The sequence below is a fragment of the Urtica dioica genome, chromosome 5 (genome assembly GCF_054948205.1).
Source record: "Urtica dioica subsp. dioica isolate 48M chromosome 5, U.dioica_male_clone48M_v1_H2, whole genome shotgun sequence".
In the NCBI taxonomy this organism is placed as follows: Eukaryota; Viridiplantae; Streptophyta; class Magnoliopsida; order Rosales; family Urticaceae; genus Urtica; species Urtica dioica.
Window position 1 is genome coordinate 42,820,760 of NC_142760.1, and position 24,310 is coordinate 42,845,069.

The following is a 24,310-nucleotide window of genomic DNA, read 5'->3' on the forward strand; positions in this document are numbered from 1 at the left end:
AGATGACCAACGGAACGCACGACCTCGCCATGATGATACCATTCTGTGTAGCCCGGGGTAAACCCTTTGTTTAGCAGATGATGCCTTACAACTCCAATGTCGTGCCATCTCACGTTGTTGCAAGGCTTGCATGGACATCGATATTCGTAATTATCGTTCGGAAATCTTCTTGCAGCACGGATAAATTCATTAACTCCGATTTTATACTGCAAGGACAACCGATTGTTCTCGGTGATCCAATCTCTACTTGGATTGGACATTGATTTCGCTAAACGAAATGAAAAAAGAACAATTATTAAGAGTTGTTGCTAAGTGACGAAGACGAATGAAGTCGATTACTTATTGCTACGGGACGAAGATCAATGAATGAAGATGAGATTATGAATTTTATGTTATTTGAGAATAATAGGCTAGAAACTCAATCTAAAATTCGGCAGAGTTTCCCCTATAATACTAACAAACCAAAAACCTGCAAACTCATTTAAAAGCATATACAAATCATCTAAAACTATCATAATAATCAACTAAACCCTAAACAGAACCTCCGTGGCTCGTTTACAACAAAAATACAATATTCTCAACTCATTTATACAATAACTTAACTAATTTTAATTTCATGATTAACAATTTAACACATATTATTAATTAAACTAATTACAATTTCAATTTCAATTTGACAATTTCAATTAACCTAAACTAATCAAAACTAAACAACTTAAACATATTATTAAATTAATTACAATTTCAATTTGACAATTTTAATTAACCTAAACAAATTAAAATTAAACAACTTAAACATATTATTAAACTAATTACAATTTCAATTTGACAATTTCTATCAATTAACCTAAACTAATCAAAACTAAACAACCTAAACATATTATTAAACTAATTACAATTTCAATTTAACAACTTCAATTAACCTAAACAAATTTAAACTAAACAACTTAAACATATTATTAAACTAATTACAATTTCAATTTTACAATTTCAATTAACCTAAACTAATTAGAACAAATTTCATTTCATAAATTAATTACAAACTAATTAACTAATTCATTACAAATCAATTACAAACTAACTAACTAATTATAAACTAAACTACTAATCAAACTAAACTAGTAATCAAAATACTAATCAAATTATGAAAAATACCTAATGAAGCGGAGGGGCTGATCGGAGGCTCGGGACAAGTCGGAGGAGCTGGTCGGAGAGGCAGCAGCGGAGGGGCTCGTCGGAATCAATCAACACGCAGAAATCAAAAGCCCCCAAATTCGAAACTTCAAACCCTAGTTCATCAAATTTCGGCCAAATCACTAACAAACCAAGGAAATCCAAACTCAATCCACAAATTCAAGCTATAACCATCACTAATCGAGTTCAATGAGCAACCAAAACCAATCAATTTCACAAAAATCATCTTTGAAATCCGAAACCCCAAATTTGAATTTCGGAGCTCAAAAATCCAAAATCAACTCTAGGTCAAGAATCCTCACCTTGTGGTAGTGGTGGCGGTCGGAGTGGTGGCTGCGACGGGGTGGCCGGAGAGAGAGAGGGTAGTGGCGGCGGTCCTCGTGACGGAGGCTGAGAGAGACAGAGGGTACGTAGTGACGGCGGTCGGAGGAGCGTAGTGGTGGCGGTCGGAGTGGTGGCGGTCGGAGTGGTGGCTGCGACGGGGTGGGAGAGAGAGAGAGGGCAGTGGCGGCGGTCCTCGTGACGGAGGCTGAGAGAGAGAGGGTCGTGGCGGTGGTCGGAGGAGCGTAGTGGTGGCGCTCGGAGGCTGAGAGAGAGTGGTAGTGGCGGCGGCGACGGGGTGGTGGCGGCGACGGGTTGGGAGAGAAGGAGAGGCTCGGAGACAGAGAGATAGAGGCGCAGAGGTTTTTTTGGACGAATAGGTTTTTTTGGGTGTTTGAATGAAAACCCGATCGAGCATGCTTTATATATAAAGACTTTTAAATTTGGGTGCGACTTTGTCGCACCCAATGACACCTTTGGGTGCGACTTTGTCGCACCCAATGACCTATGTCAGTGGCTTCGGGTGCGACAAAGTCGCACCCAATGACATTTTGTAAAAAAGGGGGAAGTTTTGGCCGCCGAAAATTTTTAGGACATTTAGGTGCGACTTAGTCGCACCTATAACGTTGGAGACAGTATTGGGTGCGACTAAGTCGCACCCAATAGTAGTACCACACTCTTGGGTGCGACTAGTCGCACCCAAATTCAAAAAATTTCGCGAAAATTTTCCAGCGCTTAATTGATTTTTGGGTCCGACTATTCGCACCTGAAAGTCTTTTTGGTGCGACTTTTAGGTGCGAATAGTCGCACCCAAAAGTCAACCGCACCGGAAAACTGTATTTGTAGTAGTGAGTCGACGGCGACAATGCAAATCTCTTAGTTGAAATTATAAAGAATAAAAAAAAAAAGTTTGATTTTCAGTTATTTCCACTTTGATTTTCAACTTTCAACTCTTTTTTTGTTTATATGTAGGGATGTGCACGAGGAAATTTGTCCATGAGTATCTGACATGTGATTGTTCATCGTTAAATGTGTTCATTGATTTGCCTGCCGGTTATTTATTTTTTCTTTTCTGTTCTTGCACTGTATTTCATAGTGTCTTATTTAGAGTCTTAGACGGGCATAGAAACTTATAAATATCACAATATTGACAAATTCACGGTTGAATAGAAGTCTTTGTGCATACTTAGTGAATGACGTGGTCCAATATTTTTTACATTATTGCTGATAGATCTAAGTTTCCATCGTCTTTTAGTCTTCTGTTCTGGATTTGAAAAGTAAACACTACCACAAAACTAAACTCTGTTTATCAATTACAGTTTTATTTTTAAAAATATTACATTGTGGTCTAAAAATGAAGTATGTTAAAATAGATTACGATCATCAAATTGATGGGATTTATTAGACTGCTTAGCGGGAGATTTTAATGAGTGAGTTGGTTAGCAATTCCCAAAAGCAGGAGGATTTTAATGCAAATCGACCCGTCAATATATAGTAGCTTGTAAAATGCTTTGGTATGAATGTTAATAATAATAATAAATAAATAAATAAAAAGTTGACATAATATCAGAGTTTTAGGTTATAATGGTTTAGGTGGTTAGCGTAGTTTCCCGTATAAAAGGATTATATAATGGTTTAGGTTTATATGAGAAGCCAACACAGAGTGATCAAGATGATAAGCAAACGTGTGTGTTCAAAATCAACGGTAAATTGTATCAAATAAATATAAAATCATACATGTATCCTTGTTGTAAAAATATATATATATATATATATATATATATGAGATATTCATTTGCTTCTTTGGTAATAGACATGGTCAACTAAACTCAATCAAATAAATTCGGAAAAGGGCATATTTCTACATTATTAATGTTATACGTAATCGTAGGACTATTAATGTTTTGTATTTTTTGTATTTTCTTTTCCTTATTCTTTTATTCATTACTCAAGTTGTGAAACTGACATGACACCAGAAACAACATTTTTACACAATTGCTGATAGTTACAATAACTAGGCAACGAATAATATTTTCGTCTAGTCTTTATAGTCGTGAATAGAAGAAGATAATCTTCGCTGCAGAAAAAGAAGAAGAGAAAGAATTCTCTGATTTTGTTGATTCACATTAAATTCGTGAATAGATTAATTTAATTAACGTACTGGATTGAGTTAGGTTAATTAATTAACTGATTCGAGAAGGATTTGAAATTCAAAAAAAATATTACAAAAATAAGAACTTAAGTCAATTGATATTCAAAGCATTCAATTAATAAACCTAATTCCTAATTCAATCATTTAGTAAATTAAGTTTACTCAAAAAAAAAAAAAATCAGAACCTAAGCTAATATTCAACCATAAGTTAATTAATTAACCTAACTCACTCCAGTACGTTAATTAAATTAACCTATTCGCGAAGGAAGTGAGGACATTATGGTCTGAGCCGAATATATATGTTATTTGCTTAATAAAATGAAACTTGAGTTATTCCCTCAATAAGAATGACAAACTTGGCTAGTTACAACAAATTTCACTATGAGATATTCATTTGTTTCTTTGGTAATAGACATGGTCAACTAAACTTAATCAAATAAATTCGGAAAAAGGCATATTTCTACATTATTAATGTTATACGTAATCGTAGGACTATTAATGTTTTATATATTTTTTATTTTTTTAATATTCTTTTATGAGTCCATTAGGTATATAGCCAATTTAAACGTTTGCTTTTGCAAAATAGCCAATGTTTCGTAAATCTTAGATAAATAACCACCGCATTTTATTTATGTTTATTTACAAGCGTATATTTACAAAAATATCCAAAAAACCAAAAAAAAAAATTGAACTTATTTATGGGTAGTTTTGTAAAATACACTTGTAAATAAAATGCAGTGGCTATTTAACTAAAATTTACAAAACGTTGACTATTTTGCTAAATCTAAACGTTTAAATTGACTATTTTGCTAAAAAAAAATATTTCTTCTATTCATTAGTCAAGTTGTGAAACTGACATATGACACCCAAAAACAACATTTTTACACAATTGCTGATAGTTACAATAACTAGGCAACGAATAATATTTTCGTCAAGTCTTTATAGTCGTCTATGGTTTGGAAACTCAACAAAATAAGTCTATCTAGACAAACATAGAGATTAAATTATAGATGTCAAACACTCACACCATTTAATATTGACGAATGCATGGTTGAAAATAGAAGTCTTTGTGCATGACGTGGTCCAACATTTTACAACACTAACTAGCCACGCAATACAATTTTCCATAAAGTCTTTCAAGTCCTTTCTTTTCCTTCTTGATTTTAAAGTAAACACAAGCAACTCTATATCACATACAATTTCCAAATGTTTTATTTATTTATTGTGGATTCAAAGCATCTCATCATCCATAGTCCTCTCCTTCGTAGATAATGGGTTGGGTTTTGTGGGTGTTTCCTCTTTTTCCTTTCTCCTACAACACATTCCTCACCACCACTTTGTCATCCTCACGAATTGTTGATTTGGTTAGGCTAACAGAATATACTAGGTCAAACCGAAACGAATTCACCTAGATTAAATCCCCCTAACACATATCGATAAATGAATTATTTTACAATTTGAAAAAACCAATGCGTAAATAACATTTTTATATTCATGCATTTAATTAGTGGTTTAGCCAGGACTTGCTGTTAGGGGAATAAATTTGATTATATAAGTTATTCTATGTTTTACAATGGGTTTGTAAGAAAACAAATTTTTCATGAGCTGTATATATGAAACAATCATTTACTTTTGACTAAAAAAAAATTATGGTAAATATGTAAAACTTGTTAATATTAATTCTTAAAAGTTCAAGGGCATACACCCCTCTGCTCCTTGGCTAGCTCTAACCTATGCGTGCATTTAAGTGAATAAACTATACACTTGAATTAATTATAAACATCATTATGTATTAAATCATCACGTATACATAACATTCAAATTCATTAAGGAATTTTGTATTCAAAACTAGCGATTCAAAATCTGAACCAGCATCCTTATCTTGGTGACTCACACTGGCAAGGGGCTCTGTTTTACATGCGATGTAATGTACATGGTTTTCCTTGAAGACAAGTCGACCAAGCACCGAACCATAACTTCATGTCGAAGGAATGTTCTCTGGAATGGCTTCGAACATTGGACTATTCATGTGTGGAAATTATATCTTGACGGTGCTAAGGCGGCGTTGAGCTTCAAATCGTTAGCCAAGACGATTCACTCCGGCAAAGATGTTGATGGGACATAGCATTTTTCATAAAATTATACCTTGTGCAAAGATGATAATTCAAAAATATCTCATATTTTTCAAACTTTTTATATATACATCATTTTTAAATTTTCATACCATTTTTTCCTCGTTTTAAAATAAAACTACGAATAAGGAAAATATAGTAGCTAAATTAAACTGTTCGTACATAGTATAAGGAAAAAAAATATCAAATAAAACTATAAATAATAAGGAAAATATAGAAAAATGCGTATTCTAAAATTAAAACAATCAATTCACGAAAATATTTGTAGATTAAATTTGAAAAGAAGGTAGGGTGGTAAATTCTTCGATCATTGGTTTAGGGTTTATGAGCCCTGATACTATGTTATTATCTAGAGGTTCTTTGTGAACTCAAATTTTAACTTATACTTCATAGGTCTCATTCGCTTTTCCATGTGAGATTTCCTAAGTGGCACTAACTTATGAATCAAAGATTGATAATTTAAAGTCAGCTCGTATTCATTAACATTATTTATCGAAATAATAAGAAATGAAGGAACTGATAAAGTTAGTCTTTTGTTTTGCTAGGAATCTAAAGTTGCTCTTTGCTCTACTCAGTTGTTATTTATAGGGAAAATTTCGTATTGTGTTGAATCGAAATGCGCAATTTATATTCTCAATTTTTCAGACATATTCTTTCAGTTTAATATAAACGACATACATCTCCCCCATAAATATGTTATATTGCAAATACCACTTTTTCACTTATTTTTACATTTTGTTTTTGAACTCATTAAAATACCCTTAATGAAAGAACTCTTTTTAAAGAGAAGTTTTTGTTTTTTTTAATATAATCGCAAATAAATTTATATCCTATTAAGGGTCTTTTGGGGAGTTCAAATTATTTTTTTGTAAAAAATAAACGAAAATGATAGTATTTACAATATAACAATAATAAGAAATGAAGGAACTAATAAAGTTAGTATTTTGTTTTTACTCGGAATCTAAAGTTGGTGTTTGCTCTACTTAGGTCAAGCTTGACCTCTAGGGAAGTCAAGCAATTGCTTAAGGTCTCCTCTAAATAAACGTTTATATCTAAATTTAATATATTTTAAGTTTTAAATATATATTATTTAGGATCGGATATATTAAATAGTCTAAATAAATTTAAAAATACTTATAAAAATAAATTTGCTTTAGCCTAAATATTTTTAGAGCTGGGCTCAGTGCTAGATTATATTTGACGCGTGCAACGTAAATAAAAATAAAAACAAGAGATTTGTAACTAACTAGACCACTTTGAACATGTAATTTTGGATCTAATTTATGTTTGACAATTTTTAGGGATATAGCCAAATGGCTTATGTTATGTGGCAATAATTGGCAATAATTAAGGTCTGATTTGCCCTTATTTATTAACAAATTCGTCACTATCTCTCTCCTATTATTTTCAAATATTTTTTTTTTTGCATCAAAACTTCAAAAATTCGTATCTTTCTCATACGAACTCGAAATTGAGTGATTTCAGATCCTACAAATTTATGACATCGAGATCTTCAAAAATAAACCCATTGTGTTTGATGAAAAATTATATTTATGTCGATAATTTCAACGAATTTCAGTTATTTCCATATTTAAGGTAGTAACGTGATTTTTTTACATGTATGATATTAAACATGATTTTTCATTAAACACAATGGATATATTTTTGAAGATCTCGGCGTCACGAATCTGTAGGATTTTGAATCACTCAATTTCGAGTTCATATGAGATAGATACGGTTTTTTGAAGTTTTTATGTAAAAAAAAGTGTAGGAAAAAAGTAAGAGAGAGAAAATGACGAATTTGTTAATAAATAAGGGCAAATCAGATCTTAATTATTGCCATATAAACCTATTGACTATATTCCCTAAAAATTATGAAACGTAAGCTAAAAACAAATTTCATAGTTTCGTTTTGGCTATTTTACTACACTGCCCTACAAACAATATGAAATACTTTTTTCATCTTTCTTCTATCAACTTGTGAAACTGACGTAACAATACAAATTTCCATGAAGTCGTTGGTCTTAGCTGAGCTGGCCAAAAACTCAACACAAGCAAGTATTGTAACGTCTAGTTCTGAATGGATTTTTTAATCACCATGTAATCAACACGTTAAAGATGTGGCCCAAGTGATATTAATCCTTATTGAACGGTCATTAACTAGCCAAAACAACTTTGCATGAAGTTTTTCGGATTTGAAAAGTAAACACAAGCATGTCTGTGACCAACATAAATTTAGTTATACTCATATGTAACTTATTGCGGTTAATAAGATTTCTAGTTGTTCTTGTTGTGGTATATAAGATTTAATGTTGTTTTCATTACGGTTAATAAAATTTATTATTTTTTGTGCTACCGTTAATAATATATATTTACTATTCTTTTTGTTACCGTTAATGAGATTTACTATTTTTCTTGTTACGGTTAATATTATTTACTCTGTTAGATTAGTTAATAATATTGAACCTAAAGGGTATTATTGAAATATTGAAATGTTATTCTAACAAATTGGTTACTTTCTTAAATATCTTAATAGTTGGGCTATAATTTTAAAGTAGAGGCTGTTTGGGCTAGTTATTTAGTCCGCCCTTAATATATTTGTATTAATGAATTTCGACCAAATTACTGAGAGGATATATTTGTATTTTCACATGTTGCCTTTTTGTACATATCCCTCCCATTGTCATGAAAAAAAAACTACATTAACGATATTTTAATGACAAAATGTTATATGATAAAATGTTATTAAACAACTGTTTTTCATGATATTACTGTTAATAGTTTTAGAATAAATGGCTCATATTGAATAATGAGAAAAAACACTAATTAAAGATGTAGTCCAAGTGATATTTTATTCATCCTAATTGAACGCTCACTGACCAGCCAAAACAATTTTCCATCAACTTTTTAGTCTTTTTAAGATATGAAAATTAGACACGAGCAAGTCTGGCTTGACTAACATAGAAATTGCTGATAGTACATTCAAGTCTTTCGTCTTTTCTGGGTTTGAAAAGTAAACACAAGCAAGTCTCTATGTTGACTAACAAAGAAATTAATAGATCTCACACTGAATAATATTGACAAATTAGTGATGTGGTTCAACATTTTTATTCATTGCTGATAGAACACTCACTACACGTTAATACAATCTTCCATTAAGTCTTAGTCTTTTTTTTTTTTTTTTTTTTTCTGGATTTGAAAAGTAAACACAAGCAAGTCTATCTAGAGTAGACTAACACATAAATTAATTATAGGTCTCATACTATTAGACTAAATTTTGATCATCCACAAAAAAAAAAAAAAAACATTCGAAATTTTCGGACATTCAACATAGTTTTTAAAACCAAATAGAATTTGTGCCGAAATTCCATAAAAAATAAAAAAATGTTCTTCAAAAATGGTAATCCAGCATTTTAAATTTCCTCCGAAATACAGCCATAGCGTAACGCGACACGCATATTATTATTGCATAAAGTATAAGTTCAAGTACATTGAATTTTAAATCCGCTTTTCCTAGAGTAATCCATATTGTATTGGTTTACTAGGTTATGATACGATCGATACTAGCATTTAATGGCAAATATGAACCTGTCCACTCAACATTTGAAAATCTTCACACATTCTCCAATTTGATATACTGCTTTTATGGATTGCTTTAAAATTATTGATAAGTTAGAACTGTAATTCTTCATGCATTCTAACATTAGCTGCCCAAATTCAAATAACAGACAATTCACTCCCCAAAAGATGATGATGGGACATAGTATTTTTCATAAAATTATACCTTGTGTAAAGATGATAATTCAAAAATATCTCATATTTTTCAAACTTTCTATATATACATAATTTTTTTTTAATTTTCATACCATTTTTTCCTTGTTTTCAAATAAATCTACAAATAAGGAAAATATAGTAGCTAAATGAAACTGTTTGTACATAGTAAAAGGAAAAAAAAATATCAAATAAAACTGTAAATAATAAGGAAAATATAGAAACATGCTTATTTTAAAATTAAAACAATCCATTCACGAAAATATTTGTAGATTATATTTGAAAAGAAGGTAGGGTGGTAAATTCTTCGATCACTCATTTGAGGTTTATGAGCCGTGATACTATGTTATTATCTAGAGGTTCTATGTGAACTCAATTTTTAACTTATATACTTTATAAGTCTCATTCACTTTTCCATGTGGGATTTCCTAACTGCACTTACTTATGAATAAAAGATTGGTAGTTTAAAGTTGGCATGTATTCATTAACATTATTTATCGAAATAATAAGAAATGAAGGAACATTGGACTATTCATGTGTGGAAATTAGATCTTGACGGTGCTAAGGCGGTGTTGAGCTTCAAATCATTAGCCAAGACGATTCACTCCGGCAAAGATGTTGATTGGGACATAGCATTTTTCATAATATTATACCTTGTGCAAAGATGATAATTAAAAAATATCTCATATTTTTCAAACTTTTTATATATACATCATTTTTAAATTTTCATACCATTTTTTCCTCGTTTTAAAATAAAACTACGAATAAGGAAAATATAGTAGCTAAATTAACCTGTTCGTACATAGTATAATGAAAAAATATCAAATAAAACTGTAAATAACAAGGAAAATATAGAAAACATGCGTATTCTAAAATTAAAACAATCAATTCACGAAAATATTTGTAGATTAAATTTAAAAAGATGATAGGGTGGTAAATTCTTCGATCACTGATTTGTGGTTTATGAGCCCTGATACTATGTTATTATCTAGAGGTTCTATGTGAACTCAATTTTTAACTTATACTTTATAGTCTCACTCACTTTTCCATGTGACACTAACTTATGAATCAAAGATTGATAATTTAAAGTCAGCTCGTATTCATTAACATTATTTATGGAAATAATAAGAAATGAAGGAACTGATAAAGTTAGTCTTTTGTTTTGCTAGGAATCTAAAGTTACTCTTTGCTCTACTCAGTTGTTATTTATAGGGAAAATTTCATAGTGTTGAATCTAAATGCGCAATTTATACTCTCAATTTTTCAAAAATATTCTTTCAGTTTAATATAAACGACATACATCTCCCCCATAAATATGTTATATTGCAAATACCACTTTTCACTTATTTTTACATTTTTTTAACTCTTTAAAATACCCTTAATGAAAGAACTCTTTAATTTCTATTTATATATAAAAAATTAAATTAAAAACTTTCTTTACAAAATGTTAAGGATTTTTTTTAAAGAGAAATTTTGGTTTTTTTTTAATATAATAGTAAATAAATATATATCCTATTAAGGGTATTTTGGGGAGTTCAAATTATTTTTTTGTAAAAAATAAACGAAAATGGTAGTATTTACAATATAACAATTTTTAGAGCTGTGGCTCAGTTCTAGATTATATTTGACTCGTGCAACCTTTTGTACTGTTGTGGTATCAATGATAATATTAAAACACACATAATATCTTTATTTTGTAAATAAAAATAAAAATAAGAGATTAACTAACTAGACCACTATAAACATGTGATTTTTGATCTAATCTATGTTTGACAATTTTTAGGGATATAGCCAAATGGCTTATGTTATGTGGCAATAATTAAGGTCTGATTTGCCCTTATTTATTAACAAATTCGTCACTATCATTCTCCTATTCTTTTCAAATAATTTTTTTTGCATCAAACTTCAAAAATTCGTATCTTTCTCATACGAACTCGAAATTGAGTGATTTCAGATCCTACAAATTTGTGGCATCGAGATCTTCAAAATTAGACCTATTGTGTTTGATGAAAAATTATATTTATGTCGATAATTTCAAAAAAATTCAGTTATTTCCATATTTAAGGTAGTAACATGATTTTTTTACATCTATGATATTAAACATAATTTTTCATTAAACACAATGGATCTATTTTTGAAGATCTCGGCGTCACGAATCCGTAGGATTTGAAATCACTCAATTTCAAGTTCATATGAGATAGATACGATTTTTTGAAGTTTTTATGTAAAAAAAAAGTGTAGGAAAAAAGTAAGAGAGATAAAATGACGAATTTGTTAATAAATAAGGGCAAATCAGACCTTAATTATTGCCACATAAACTTGTTGGTTATTTCCCTAAAAATTATGAAACGTAGGCTAAAAACAAATTTCATAGTTTCATTTTGACTATTTTGCTACTCTGCCATACAAACAATATGAAATACTTTTTCATCTTTTTTTTATCAACTTGTGAAACTGACATGACAATACAATTTTCCATGAAGTCGTTGGTCTTAGCTGAGCTGGCCAAAAAATCAACACAAGCAAGTATTGGAACGTCTAGTTCTGAATGAAGTTTTTAATCACCATGTAATCAACACGTTAAAGATGTGGTCCAAGTGATATTAATCCTTATTGAACGGTCAGTAACTATCCAAAACAACTTTCCATGAAGTTTTTCGGATTTGAAAAGTAAACACAAGCAAGTCTGTGACCAACATAAATTTAGTTATACTCACATGTAAGTTATGGACAATATTGTCGTCGTAGGCATTATCAAGTTGTTCACATTCTAACTCTTTTTTTTTCCCGTTTTTCTACTCAGGAATGAGCACGTGAAGTGGTGTTGTGAGTTCTACATTTGTTTGAAGATGCACTTTTTTTTCTTCTTTCTATTTTTATATAATATGATCTGAATGGACCAGAGGATTTGCCGATTCTTCTCTGTTATTTTTAAGTGTAATCAAGTTGAACGTAATTATCTACCTTAACTTTCGATAAAAAAAAAATATCTACCTTAAATTGGGTCTTTTCTTTATTTTGATGGGAAGCTAACAAATATATATATTCCCGAGTTTGTTCAAAATTCACTTTTTGTGCTTGTAATTTCAGTGTCAAATAACCAACCCCCGACTCTGTGATCAAGATGTGAAATATATATAGCATGCATGAATCAATTTTATCATTATATTTTACCATGCAAAAAGCATAAATCCTGACTAATTTACATTTTTTAATGACTGAAAAAGAAAATTGACGGCTTGATGATATTTCACAAAATCCCATGGTAACGTTACGCGGTTATTAAGTTATATAGCCACACGGTTATAGTGAATTGAGATATAGCCCACCTTTCGTTAATTTCTTGTAAATTGCCAAGTTAACTTATTAACAGATTAGTAAAAGACTTATTTAATCCAGCCAAACATGTAAAAAAGGTAGTTAATGAGCTGCCACGTATGCAAGTTGGCTATTTACAAAGTATTTACCAAAGGTTGGCTAATTTACAATTCCTATAGCTTAGGTGGCTTACGTAGCCAATTTTATATGATATTTGTTAACAGCTAGCCGAATCTAAAAGGGGAAGTAAAAATTCTAGCCAAAATATTAATATATTTAACATAATGGCCAACTTCAAATTGAATTCCAAAAATACCCTTTACCCCAATTTCTCTCTAAACTATCTAAACAATCGTGTCTCTCTCCGATTTAAGTCATCTTCTTCCTGACAGATCATTAACAATCAAACTCCCAAAAACTCTAACCCTAATCCTTCTTCTGCTTCCGAAATGGTGGTTCCTCTCCTTTCTTGTGCCTCTGAGGCTCACTAGTCCATGGGAGGCCTGAGCTTCAAGCACCTCCGTCTCCATAGCCGGATCGAAGGCTCGATCTCCAAGCTCCACGGCTCCACCAAGACTATAGTTGTTCCCTCTGCCTCCGCCTCCGTGCCGCCGCCTCTGTCGACGATTCGCGACTTGCCTCCGATAGCTCTGATGGCGATCAAGCACCGCCGATTTTTGGCGATGATCGTAGAGAAAGAGGAATATTAGAAAGCGAGGCCGGTATAAGAAAAGCCAAGATCGGTTCTGTGTCTCTTGAAACTCCAGTTCGGCAACAGTTAATTCGATTAACTATCACAGTTAATCTGATTAACTGTCACGCGGATTAACTACCACAATTAATCCAATTAACTGTCACAGTTAATCCGAATAACTATGACGAACTTCTTTCGAAAACGGTTTTGAACATCGGCGAGTCACGCGGTTGCGCCGATCCGACCGTTCGAAGGTCGCAAGTCCACTTATGCGCATTAACTCTGATAGTTAATCAGATTAACTGTGAAGGTTAATCTAATTAACTGTGAAGGTTAATCAAATTAACTGTGACGATCCTCCACCGAAAATGGTCTCGAATATCAGCGAGTCCTGCGGCTGCAATGATCCGACCGTTTGAAGGTCTTGCAAGTCCAGTCTTGAAATCGCTGGAAAAAGCTGAGATTTGAGAGTTTTGTTGCCGAATGTCAATACCTTGTTTCCGACAGAGACAAGCGAGATTTCGTCGGAGAATGGAGCGACGTTGGAGGTGATCCAGTTAACGGCGGCATTCGAATCGGAAGCTAAGACTGTGATTTCGCCGTTTGAAACTCCGATGAAAACACAAATTTACTGTTGTTCTTATTGCGGTTAATATGATTTCTAGTTGTTCTTGTTGTGGTAAATAAGATTTAATGTTGTTTTTGTTACGGTTAATAAAATTTATTATTTTTTGTGTTACCGTTAATGAGATTTACTATTTTTCTTGTTACGGTTAATATTATTTACTCTGTTAGTTAATAATATTGAACCTTAAGGGTATTATTGGAATATTGAAATGTTATTCTAAAAAATTGGTTACTTTCTTAAATATCTTAATAGTTGGGCTATAATTTTAAAGTATGGGTTGTTTGGGCTGGTTACTTAGTCCGCCCTTTATATATTTGTATTAATGAATTTCGACCAAATTACTGAGAGGATATATTTGTATTTTCACATGTTATCTTTTTGTACATATCCCTCCCATTGTCATGAAAAAAAAACTACATTAACGATATTTTATTGACAAAATGTTATATGATAAAATGTTATTAAAAAAATGTTTTTCATGACATTACTGTTAATAGTTTTAGAATAAATGGCTCATATTGAATAATGAGAAAAAAAAACTAATTAAAGATGTAGTCCAAGTGATATATATATATATTATTCATCCTGATTGAACGCTCACTAACCAGCCAAAATAATTTTTCATCAACTTTTTAGTCTTTTTAAGATATGAAAAGTAAACACGAGCAAGTCTGTCTTGACTAACATAGAAATTGTTGATAGTACATTCAAGTCTTTCGTCTTTTCTGGGTTCGAAAAGTAAACACAAACAAGTCTCTATGTTGACTAACAGAGAAACTAATAGATCTCACATTGAATAATATTGACAAATTAGTGATGTGGTTCAACATTTATATTCATTGCTGATACAACACTCACTACACGTCACGTCAATACAATCTTCCATTAAGTCTTAGTCTTTTTTTTTCTTCTATGGATTTGAAAAGTAAACACAAGCAAGTCTATCTAGAGTAGACTAACAGATAAATTAATTATAGGTCTTATACTATTAGATTAAATTTTGATCATCCACAAAAAAAAACATTCAAAATTTTTGGACATTCAACATAATTTTTAAAACCAAATAGAGAAAAAAAATTTCTCAATTTGTGCCGAAATTCCTTCATGAATAAAACAAAAATGTTCTTCAAAAACTGTAATCCAGCATTTTAAATTTCTCCGAAATCCAGCCATAACGTAACGCAACACGCATATTATTATTGCATAAAGTATAACTTCAAGTACATTGAAATTTAAATTAATAAATAGTCTTTTGTTTTTACTCGGAATCTAAAGTTGGTCTTTGCTCTACTTAAGTCCAACTCGATCTCTAGGGAATTCAAGCAATTGCTTTAGGTATCCTCTAAATAAACGTTTATATCTAAATTTAATATATTTTAGGTTTAAATTATGTAGAAAAATATCTAAATTTAATATATTTTAAGTTTAAAATATATATTATTTTGGCCTGAATATACTAAATAGTGTAAATAAAATTTAAAAACTTATAAAAATAAATTTGCTTTAGCCTCAAAAACTTTAGAGCTGGGCTCAGTTCTAAATTATATTTGACGCGTGCAACCTTTTTGTGTTGTGGTATTAATGATAATATTAAAACACACATAATATCTTTATTTTGTATATAAAAATAAAAACAATATGAAATACTTCCTTATTTATTGTGGTTATAGTCTTATAGACGCAGTCAAGTTTACACAATAACGATGTTTTTTTTATCTTTCTTCTATCAACTTGTGAAACTGACATGACAATTAATAAAAAAAAATTATGAAGTCGTTGGTCTTAGTTGAGCTGGCCAAAAAAATCAACACAAGCAAGTATTGAAACGTCTAGTTCAGAACGAAGTTTTTAATCGCAATGTAATCATCACGTTAAAGATGTGGTCCAAGTGATATTAATCCTTATTGAACGGTCAGTAACCAGCCAAAACAATTTTCCATGAAGTTTTTCGGATTTGAAAAGTAAACACAAGCAAGTCTGTGACCAACATAAATTTAGTTATACTCATAGGTAACTTACGGACAATATTGTCGTCGTATGGCATTATCAAGTTGTTAAACTGATATGACACCAAATATCAAGTAACGAAATTTCTACATGATTGCTGATATAGTACATTCACTAGCCAGCCAATACATTTTTCCATCAAGTCTTGAGTCTTTTCTGGGTTTGAAAAGTAAACATAAGCAAGTCTATATCTTGACTAACATAGAAATTAAATTATAGATGTCACTTTGTTTATTATCGACAAATGCATCATTGCATAGAAGTCTTTAGGGATACTTAGCGATGTGGTCCGACATATTTATTCAATGCTGATAGAACATTCACTAGACAGTCTAGTCTTTTTTTTTTCTTATGGATTTGAAAAGTAAACACAAGCAAGCGGGGACGAAGTCATGAATTATCGTGTAATGAGGGCTAAAACTAATATAGATTTATAATGTTATATATATATAAAAAAAGGAACTTGATAATGTTAGGTAACTAGTTTTGTTGTGTATACAAAATGAAGAATAGATTATACAATTAAAAAAATTAATCATAAATACACAATAATTAATAAGATGTAAAATAAATAGACGTACATCAGTAACATATTTTTGTATTTATTATTTGTTTGATTTTATTCACACTTCTCTTTCATGCTTATCACATGTTTATGCAACCAAATGACCCTTTGTAAAAAAAATAAATAGTCAAATCAGCCCAATATAGCAATAAAAGAAAAAAAAAATGTAGATTGTGAGTTTTATCATAGTATATAGAGTTTCAAAATGAAACATATAAGGAAGACTTTTCTAAGTAACTAGGCCACCTATAACATTAGGTTTGAGATGTAGCCTATGTTTGACAATTTTTAGAGATATAGCCAAATGGCTTATGTGACAATAATTAAGGTCTGATTTGCCCTTATTTATTAATAAATTCGTCACTTTCTCTCTCCTATTCTTTTCAAACAATTTTTTTTTTTCATCAAAACTTCAAAAATTCGTATCTTTCTCATACGAACTCGAAATTGAGTGATTTCAAATCCTACAAATTCGTGGCGTCGAGATCTTCAAAAATAGACCCAATGTGTTTGATGAAAAATTATGTTTAATGCATCATATTTATATTTCTATTTTTTTATAATTTTAAAAAATTTCCGTTATTACCATATTTAAGGTAGATTTTTCTACATCTATGGTATTAAACATTATTTTTTATCAAACAAAATAGATCTATTTTTGAAGATCTCGGCGTCACGAATCCGTAGGAATTGGAATCACTCAATTTCGAGTTCATATGAGATAGATATGGTTTTTTGAAGTTTTATGTAAAAAAAGTGTAGGAAAAAAATAGGAGAGAGAAAATGACGAATTTATTAATAAATAAGACCTTAATTATTGCCACATAATCATGTTGGCTATTTCCCTAAAAGTTGTGAAACATAGGGCGGCGCAGAAAAACCGTAAAAACTGTAAACCGGACCGGACCAGTGGTTTTTAGATCGCCGGTCCGGTTTAAAACGGTTTTTTTTTCACCCGGTCCGGTCCGGTCTAGACAATATAAACGGTCCGGTCCGGTTTTTATTTTTTTAATTACGGTTTAACCGGACCGGACCGTTTATGTATAATTAAAAAAATATATATATACAAGAAGCAGAACCAAATTAGGTTTTTATTTGTGCGTTTCCTCCCTAACATTTTCTCATTTCATCTTCTCCAATCTCCAATATCCATTTCATCTTCTCCATCTCCGGCCAAGCCATACCTCCATCTCCGACAAAGCCGCACCTCCATCGCCAACCATCTCCGAGTCCGACCAAGAAACACTGCCAACTCTTACCAAGCCGCACCTCGATCTCGACCAAGCCGTGCCTCTCGAGCCCCGACAAATACTTGAAAATAAGGTAAAGATTAGCCCCTTTTTTTTTATTCTTGCGGCGGACATATCTTTTGAGAAAAAACGATTAATAGATTCCATTATACTGTCTCGTTATATCAAACGACAAACACTCTGTTTTTTTTTTCCAATAAGGTTGTACTACTGCTGTTATGTTGTTTCAAACATAGGCTAAAAACAAATTTCATAGTTTCATTTTGGCTATTTCGCTACAATGCTCTATAAGGAAAGTATTATTTTACTATAATTTCATTTCAGAAACACATAAAATTTACTAATTAATAACATATTTATAAAAAAAAAATAAGACGATTAATTTTATTATAGGTCTCATACTGTTAGATTAAATTTTGATCATCCAAAGAGAAAAAAATTCAAAATTTTCAGACATTCAACATAATTTTATAAAATAATTAGTAGAAAAAAAATTCTGAACTTGTTTCGAATTTCCATTAAAATTTAAAAAATGTTCATATAAAATTGTAAATCGGCATTTTAAAAGTTCAGCCATAGTGTAACAAACACGATTATTATTATTGCATTAAGTATAAGATCAGATAACAATGAAACCCCTTTTCCGTAGAGTTCATACTGCATTTGTTGACTTAAGTCATGATACGGATCGATACTAACATTTAATATTCACACGAAATATGAAACTTTCCACACAAAATTTGAAAATATTCACACATTTTCCAATTTAATATTCAGCCGTTATGAGTTGTATCAAAATTATTGATAAACTAAGTTGGCCTAACTGTTCTCGAAATTAAATACGAACTGTAATTGTTCATGCATTCTAACATTAGCTGCCCAAATTGAAACTACAGAGAGCACTATTAGATATATGTAATATCAGTAAGACTGTAAAAGTAAACTAAAAGCATTAAATTCAATTTCATTGTGAACATCAGCCTAAACAGAAGACAATTAAAATATAAGAGAACAGACTACGAGATTAAAACGTAGAAGTGAAATGCACAAAACTTGTAATTAAGTCCACTTTTGTAAAACTCCGGATTAATTGCAATTATAAATTTATTTCTATAGTCCAGACCAAAGTTATTTTGTCGTTGGTCCCAGTTTATTTAATTTATAACAAATTACTGGAATGCCCCCTGAACTATAACTCGAGTCCACAATTACCCCCTCATAAAAAAAGTTGATCGTCTGTTTACCTTTAATTCTTATTTTGTGTCGAAAACAGTCATTCTGTCTATTTTTCTCTTATTCTGTACTGTTTTTGCTCGGGTTTTTTGCCACGTGAGCTTATTTCTTAGTGTAATGTCTAAAATCTCCTTAATGAACTTATCATAAAAAAAAGAAAAAAACTTCCTGGATCTAAAGAACTTTTTCTTCGCCTCGAAGCAGAAGATCGCAGAAGCACATAGATCAAACTTCAAAGCCGATGGTGAAGCACAATCCAATGGACAAGGCAAAGGAATTCCTAGTACTAAGCAAACAAGACTCGGAGCTCGTCTCGAAAATCGCTGTTCCTCCGCCACGTCATCACGGCGGCGACCTTGGCGCGGTGTACGGAGCTTCTACGAGGACTTCGCGCTGAGAGGCATCCGAGTCGGCCGAGTCGAGCCCCGGACTCGTCGTCTGCGCCTTCAAAGTCCCTCCTCGACTCACCGTAAGCGAAATCCCCAAACTCGGTCGGCGAATCTCCGTCGCTAATTATATTGATTGGAACATGACAGGAACGGGAAATTGGCTTCGGGAGCGATCGCGAATCTGGTGGACGAGGTCGGGGGCGCGTTGACCCACGCGGAGGGGCTTCCGATGAGTGTCTCGGTCGATATGTCGATCTCATTCCTCTCCTCTGCTTACCTTGACGTATGTTCTTTCTCATTATCTCTCAATGACCTTTTTATTTGTTTATTTTAGGATTTATTTAGATTGGTAAAATGGCAGGATGAGTTGGAGATCACGGGAAGGCTTTTGGGGCGAACAGGAGGGTATTCAGGGACTTCGGTGCTCATGAAGAACAAGCTCACAGGAGAGCTTATCGCTGAAGGTAGACACTCGCTGTTCGGAAAACACTCCAGCAAGCTCTGATCGACACACACAAAAACAATACATTGACTTTTTTCTTCTTCTTTGGATTGAATAAAGTTTTATGTTTTCTTTTTATTCACGTGTTGTAAATTTTTAGAGCGGTGTGATTCATATGTAACCAAATCTCTCAACTAATTCCACTGATATTTACATGCTTTTCTTGTATAATACACAACTGAAACTACTTTAGCTTTTGCTGTCGAGAATCAAATCTTTACGCATGATTTTGTCACGATAAAGAAGAAGAACTCCGGTCTCCGGCACCGGAATCTCGCCGCCACTGCCACGAACAGTTAGGCGAATCCGGCGCGCCACCGCGGTCGCGACCGCCACGTGGGCAGCCACGGTGGTCGGCGGGTGGGCCCACGAGCGGACCTCGTCTCAGTAAATCTAATGAAAATAAAATAAAGAAATGAAATCAATGAAAATAAAATAAAGAAATGAAATCACTCCATTTACTATATTACCCTCAAAACATAACAGGATGAGAGAAAATTAGACGGAATGACCGTTTTCGACACAAAATAAGAATTAAAAGTAAACAGACGATCACGTTTTTTTTATGAGGAGGCAATTGTAGACTCGGATCATAGTTCAGGGGGCATTTCAGTAATTTGTTCTTTAAATATTAATTTATTGCGGATGTAATCCGTTAGAACAAAGTTATTTCGTCGCTGGTCCCAATTTATTTAATTTATTGTGGATGTAATTTGGTACGAGTGTATCTGAGAATTACGAATATGCCCCCAAATAATCGATATTTATTGGGCGAACTTATATATAAGCTGCATCTTCGAATGTGATAAAATAAAACCTCACACAATAATATCTCATCTCATCACTACTCAGATCAGATAATGGGTTGGGTTTTGTGTGTGATTCCTCTGTTTCTCTTATTCCTTAATCCTTCTTCAACAAATTCTTCGCCAATACTCTGTCATCCTCATGATAACACTTCTTTGCTCACTTTCAAAAACTCTTTTCATATTATCACAAATTCGTACAGCGTTGGATCATGGAATATGAGCAAAGATTGTTGCAATTGGAGTGGAGTCACGTGCGACGATGTGACTGGTCACGTCGTTGGTCTCGACCTCAGAGGGCTAGAAGGTGTCATGGACTCCAACAGCAGCCTTTTCTCTCTCACTCATCTCCGATCTCTCAATCTCGAGAGAAATGATTTCAAAGGATCTTCAATCTCACCCAACTTTGGTAGGTTTCCCAGCTTGCTTTATCTTTCCCTCGTAGATTCCAATTTCAATGGGCATATTCCTCCAGAACTTGCTCACTTGTCTAACTTGCTCAGACTTGAAATCGGTTCTCTTTTCGGTCAATATTATGAGTTAAGAGCCGAGACCAGTAGCTTGAAACGAATCCTGACGAACCTAACTTCTCTCTCAGAGTTATTGTTATTTGATGTCAACATGTTTGACGTCTTACCCAATTTCTCTTTCATGAACCTCTCAACTTCTCTTACATATCTGGATCTTGATTCCAACAAACTCAAAGGGAGATTTCCAGAACATATTTTTCAGCTGCCAAACCTTACATATCTCTCATTAGCAGATAGCCCAAGTCTCACTGTTTCATTCCATAAACAAAATTGGACCAGTCAACTCACCGTTTTGAGGCTTTCCAACATAGGATTAGATATAACCTTTCCATGCTTCAGCAGTAAAATCATTAGGTTAGATCTTTCATACAGCAAACTTGAAGGCCAACTACCCTATCTCTGTAGCAACTCATCAACTAAAAAAGCTTTTCTATGTGACTCTTCAACTCATCAACTCTTGGGACCTCTTCCATTGAATTTACGATTCTTGATTTTAAACAACAACCTTCTTTATGGAACAATACCCACTTGGTTATATTCCCTTCCAAATCTAGAGGCCTTGGATCTAGGGAACAATAAACTGAGTGGTGTCGTGATATTGGAACATTTTTTAGAGCTTAGAACACTTGATCATCTGGACCTTTCTTTTAATAGCTTATTATCTGTTATTTCCATCCCCCATTCTAACTACACTGTCTTGAAGTCAAATACTCTTGCATATTTGATTTTGTCTTCTTGCAATATTTCTCAGTTCCCAAACGGTCTGAAAAGCTTAGAGGGATTAATAAATCTAGACCTTTCCCAAAACAAAATTGAAGGGAGTATTCCCTCATGGTTGTGGAATTTCTCCAAAGATCCATATGGGAGTGGTAGTCTGAATCTTTCTTACAACTCATTGACACACATAAGCCCAATTCCTCCACTGAATTATAGCTTCGATTACATTGACCTCCGATCTAATCGGCTTCAAGGCCATCTTCCGACTCTGCCTCAGTCTACACTTGCATTTTTTGCATCCAACAATCAATTGAGTGGAGGAATATCATCTCTGATCTGCAACCACAATTTTCTCGAAGTTGTCGACCTGTCAAACAACAGCTTCAACGGCAATATCCTTCCGTGCCTTGGAAATTTCAGCAACTCTTTGTCAGTTTTGGATTTGAGAATGAACAAGTTTGATGGCATTATTCCTTCAGCGTTTTCAATTGGAAGCTCTTTGAGAACGCTAAACCTCAACGGAAACAAATTGGAAGGCCCGCTGCCACGATCTTTGCTTAACTCCAAGACTCTGGAAGTTCTAGATGTCGGGAACAACGAACTAAATGGCATTTTTCCTCAGTTCTTGGAGTCTCTTCCAGAGCTACGAGTTCTTGTATTGAGGTCTAACAGATTTCATGGTGCAATAAAGAATCCCAAGAGTAGCTTTCCTTTTCAGAGTTTGAGAATCATGGATCTCTCCAACAACATGTTTGTGGGTGTCTTGCCAGCAAAATATTTTGAGAATTTCAAGGCAATGATCGGTGCGCATGCAAATAAGTTGGAGTACTTGGATAACCAAAATAGTTTGATTGGTAGGTATGCCTATTATCAAGACTCTGTGGCAGTGTCAATGAAAGGAAACTACATCGAGCTGGAGAAAATCCAAACCTTGTTCACAACGATTGATTTTTCAAGAAATGGATTCACGGGTGCGATTCCGAAAACGATCGGGAAGCTGGATTCGCTCAAAGGCCTCAATTTCGCTCGCAACAATCTCGTCGGTCCGATCCCACCCTCGTTGGGTGATTTGAGTAATCTCGAATGGTTAGACCTCTCATTCAACGAGCTCGCCGGAGAGATCCCGCAACAACTGGCCTCAAACCTGAAACAACTCAATTTTCTAAATCTCACCCACAACAACTTGGATGGTGAAATACCTCGAGGAGGACAGTTCAATACGTTCAACAACAATTCATATGGTGAAAATCCGGGGTTGTGTGGATTTCCATTGACGAAGCCGTGTGGCGACGAAGAGGTTGACAATGAAGAGGATGAGAATGAAGAGGTTGACGATGGCGACGATGAAACACTGACGTGGAAGCTGTTTGCAACTATTGGATACGGTGCAGGTCTCGGAATCGGAGTATCCATTGGGTACGCTCTGTTGTTCACCAGAAGATTCGATTTTTGGCTTCAAAAAAGGATTGCTAGACAACAATACTGCAAATGTCTAGCGGACATAATAAAGCATATTAAATAAGGTGTGATTTTCGGTAATTCCCTCTTTGATATTTTATATCTGGCTGTTCATATTTTAACTCCCTTTTTTTTTTTTTTTTACTCAGGAATGAGCACGAGAAGTGGTGTTGTGAGTTCTACATTTGTTTGAAGATGCACTTGTTTTTTTTTCGTCTTTCTATTTTCATGTAATATGATCAGAATGGTTAAAATATATATTCTCGAGTTTGGTCAAAATGAACTTTGTGTGCTTGTAATTTCAGTGTCAAATAATTAACCCCCGACTCTGTGATAAGGATGTGAAATATATATCCCATGCTTGAACCAAATAATTACATTTTTTATGAATGAAAAAGAAGATCGACGGCTTGATGATATTTCACAAAATCCAATGGTAACGTTACGAATTTTTCAAGTATTTAATATATTTGTATTAGTGAATTTCGACCAAATTACTCAGAGGATACATTCGTATTTTCACTTGTTGTCCTTTTGTACATATCTCACCTATTGTCGTAAAAAAAAACTACATTAACGATATTTTAATGACAAAATGTTATTAAACAACTGTTTTTCATGACATTACTTGTCATAGTTTTAG

General features: G+C 32.9%; 1 protein-coding gene and 1 pseudogene across 2 annotated transcripts; both read left to right on the top strand.

Moving 5' to 3' along the window:
- Positions 1 to 19,524: 19,524 nt before the first annotated feature.
- Positions 19,525 to 20,338, top strand: LOC149398750 (uncharacterized; annotated as a pseudogene). The gene is made up of 2 exons (XR_016297173.1): positions 19,525 to 19,937; positions 20,016 to 20,338. The product of XR_016297173.1 is annotated as an uncharacterized LOC149398750 (transcript).
- A 665-nt stretch (positions 20,339 to 21,003) lies between these two features.
- LOC149398751 (receptor-like protein Cf-9 homolog) lies at positions 21,004 to 24,094 on the top strand. The gene is made up of 2 exons (XM_089614663.1): positions 21,004 to 23,732; positions 23,817 to 24,094. Exon 1 carries the CDS (start codon positions 21,017 to 21,019, stop codon positions 23,729 to 23,731), a length of 2,715 nt encoding a protein of 904 aa, XP_089470789.1. The 5' UTR covers positions 21,004 to 21,016; the 3' UTR covers position 23,732; positions 23,817 to 24,094.
- The last annotated feature ends 216 nt before the right edge of the window (positions 24,095 to 24,310 follow it).